The sequence below is a fragment of the Lactuca serriola genome, chromosome 2, assembly GCF_051521515.1.
Source record: "Lactuca serriola cultivar US96UC23 chromosome 2, Lser_US96UC23_V15, whole genome shotgun sequence".
Lineage (NCBI taxonomy): Eukaryota > Viridiplantae > Streptophyta > Magnoliopsida > Asterales > Asteraceae > Lactuca > Lactuca serriola.
In genome coordinates, this window is record NC_136409.1 from 28,921,758 (window position 1) to 28,924,972 (window position 3,215).

General features: G+C 35.3%; 1 protein-coding gene across 1 annotated transcript; it reads right to left on the reverse strand.

The window, feature by feature from the left end:
• Positions 1–300: 300 nt before the first annotated feature.
• LOC145089115 (F-box/kelch-repeat protein At3g06240-like) lies at positions 301–2,368 on the reverse strand. The gene is made up of 3 exons (XM_079027603.1): positions 2,180–2,368; positions 775–1,305; positions 301–723 (listed from the first exon to the last, which is right to left on the reverse strand). Exons 1-3 carry the CDS (start codon positions 2,366–2,368, stop codon positions 301–303), a joined length of 1,143 nt encoding a protein of 380 aa, XP_078883729.1.
• Positions 2,369–3,215: the final 847 nt, after the last annotated feature.

The window sequence follows — 3,215 nt, forward strand, 5'->3', positions numbered from 1 at the left end:
ATAAATATTACCGATTTACATAATCAGTCCCCGTTAACTTAATCAGTCTCTTTTGATCATCAAATTAATTTCTGATAAAAAATAATTAAATAATATGATTTCTCAATTAATATATTATTCTTATAATATATTAATAAACCATAATTAACCTCTTTCTCTATAATTCATACTACTAGTTGATATGGTGAAGGCAACCCAAAAGTATCATGCTCATAATTAGGTCAAGTATGTCCCCTAATCATGTCTTGCCTCCTCCACAACTAATCTTTTATTAGCGCCACATCTTGCAATCTGATCTGGCTATAATAAACCACTACAATCTGATTGATCATGTAAAAGTAGTGTTTCCATGTACGAACTAACAAATGATGAAACATTTTCTACATGAATCCCAATATCTTTGATGTGTTCTGAGTTAGGTTCATAGACAACAAGTGAAGCTGGTTCTTCGTAATCTTCCCCTTGTACTTCAATCATAGGTTCACCACTATTTGTAAATCCCAAAATCGTTATTGATTCATATCGTGTGTTAATGGTAAATAGCTTTGTAAACGAATGAAGAACATCATTATCCATAATCCATACATCAAAAACTTTCAGCACAACAAGAGAATCCCATAGCTTAGAGATGAAAAATGTAGCATATGCTAGACTATCCGGTAGGTCTATGACTCTAAATTCTTCGGTAGTCATATCAAATGAAATAATCACATGTTTTTGCATCTGAAAATCATTATCAAAAGCAACCCAATAAATATAACTATGTATAGCTACCTCAGACAATATAACCTCAATTGATTTCTTAGGCAGATTGCTACAAGGAGTTCTCCAACTACCTCTGCTCAATTTAAAAACCTCAACCATGGGAGAGCTAACTTCCGTACCAACATTTGTAATCTTCACAATCGTAGGATCATTAGTGATAGGACAAACCCCAAAACCAACAACAATTTCCGAACAACCTGAAAAACTTGGGACAGGTATTAAGACTGATTTTCTAATCGAAGGATTCAAAAGAACAATCAACTTTGTTGCAACTTTATAACGAGGATGGTCTGGATCTTTATAAAAACCAGATAAACACAACAATCCCTGAGAGCTCCCGAGCACTTCCAATTTAAATAAATGTTCAGAGAGCACAGGAACAGTTGGAGCAAGCTCTTGTTGGGCGAAAGCATCATCATCGACAAACGAAACGTACTTTTTCTTCAAGTCTACTGGATCTTTGTACCATACAAGCAGACGTTGTGGATGAGTCTGGCGGAATCTGTAACCAGCAATAAACTCGGAGCTGTCGATCAAAGACTTCCATTGTTTTGATACGGATCTAAATTGAAGTAATGATTCACAGGTAGTCTTTTGATGATGTCCATTTGGATTTCAAAAGGTATGTATTCTGACATTTTTGATTTTGGGAGGTAGGTGGGGATATGAATTTCTAGGGTTTTATGATATTTTGGTTTTGGGAGATGACAGGGGATAAAGAATAGACAAAATTGCAAAAATGTTCCCTAATTTTTTTGGGGGTTTTAGTCATAACCATGACTTTTTTGGATTGGTGGTCCTTTTGAGGTAGTTTGTTTGTGATTTTGGTCCTTGGATAAATTGAAAAGACTAAATTGCCCTTATTATATTTATTTTTCACTTTTCTTTTTTTTCTATAAATATTTATATAAAAAAAAATTAGGGGCCCTCTCTCCCTCTCTCTCTCTCTCTCCTTGAATTGTGTTGCTGCCATTAAAGAGTAAAAAAATCTTTCTCCTTCCTCTATTTTTCCTATCAATCAGAATAATCATCCAAAGACCCTAAATTCGGTGTTGCTGTTCAACATACTTCTCCGATCTACAGAGGACTAAAGTCCTTCCTCCTCCTACATGTGTTGTTCTTGATCGGGCCAAAAAAGAAAGAAGTTGCCAGAGCAACCCTTTGATGTCGGCTCGCCTCCTAGTGAGTTGCTAAACCACCACCGGACCACTCCTATTTTTTATTAAATTTGTGCTTCTCCTTTCATGATCAGACGAGGATCAAAGATCCTCCCCCGATTTCTACCTTTGTTCTTCTTCACAATCGGTCAAAGATCCGAGACCCTTTCCTTTCGATGCCACAGTCGTCGACAACAGCTTTCTTCAGGCTCTTCCTCTCCTCGGAGGTGCTTCGTATTTGTGTTCTTTTTCTTTACCTTCCCAATTTGTTGAAAACGATGATCGATTCTCCAAAACGAGGATGTTGCAACATCTGGGAGGTTAAATAGAGCGGATTCTTTCAGATGAGCTAAGCCGATGTCGAAGAAAGCTAAGTAGACATGGATTTGTAGATTGGGGAGGAGGAATAGTAATGGTGATGATGTTCTTCCTAAAATGATAAACATAGTCAAAATGGATGGTGGTGGTGAACGGTGATGGTTAAGATAAGGGGGATGGAGACTGTCGGTGGTGAATGATGGTGGCTTATGTGTTTATGAATCTTGATTGCGTTTTCTACATGTAGGAATTGAGCATTTTTATGGGAGAAATTAGGTTTTTTGGAAGGAGAGAATATGGTGAAAGGGGGAAGAAGATGAAGAACAAAGTTGTATGTGTTTTTGGTTGTAATCCATCGAGAGAGAGAGAGAGAGGGGTGGGCCCCAAATTAGGTAATTATTTTATTTTTCATTTAAATTAAATAGAAAAAGCATAAAAATATATATCAGAAGGGCATAATAGTCTTTTCAGTTTACTGAGGGACCAAAAACGCAAAGAAACTAGCTGAAAAGGACCACCAATCCAAAAAAAGTCGTGGTTTGGACTAAAACCCCAAAAATTTGCATACCACATAGACCATTTTTGCAGTTTTGTCTAATGAATATTGGGTATGGAATCGTACCCACATAACCAATTAACCATGTTATATTGTACTTAGAATAAATGAAGTTTAGTCCATGTGGTTTGCAATTTAATATATATGGAGTAATAAAGTTTTAAGTTTGTGCACGTTAGTTCCTCAATGTTTTTTTTTATTTTATATTACACTAATATGGTTTGTTATAACCATTTAAAAAAGGTAGTAAGGTTTTAATTTTGTCAACATTAGGTTCTTAAAGTCTTTTTTTACATATTACACCAACATGGTTGTTATAACCGTTTAAAGTCGGATAATAAGGTTTAATTTTGTCCACATTAGGTCTCTATTTTTAATATTTGTATCATTTCAACTAACTCATTTACAATTTATATTAG

What these genes read in the sequence shown, in the direction of transcription:
- LOC145089115 (XM_079027603.1), bottom strand. Translation starts at nt 2,368, where the DNA reads ATGTTTATCATTTTAGGAAGAACATCATCACCATTACTATTCCTCCTC. An exon ending in GTTTTCAACAAATTGGGAAG is followed by an intron (nt 1,306 to 2,179) that starts GTAAAGAAAAAG and finishes AAACAATGGAAG; the next exon opens with TCTTTGATCGACAGCTCCGA. An exon ending in TTGAGGTTATATTGTCTGAG is followed by an intron (nt 724 to 774) that starts GTAGCTATACAT and finishes AATGATTTTCAG; the next exon opens with ATGCAAAAACATGTGATTAT.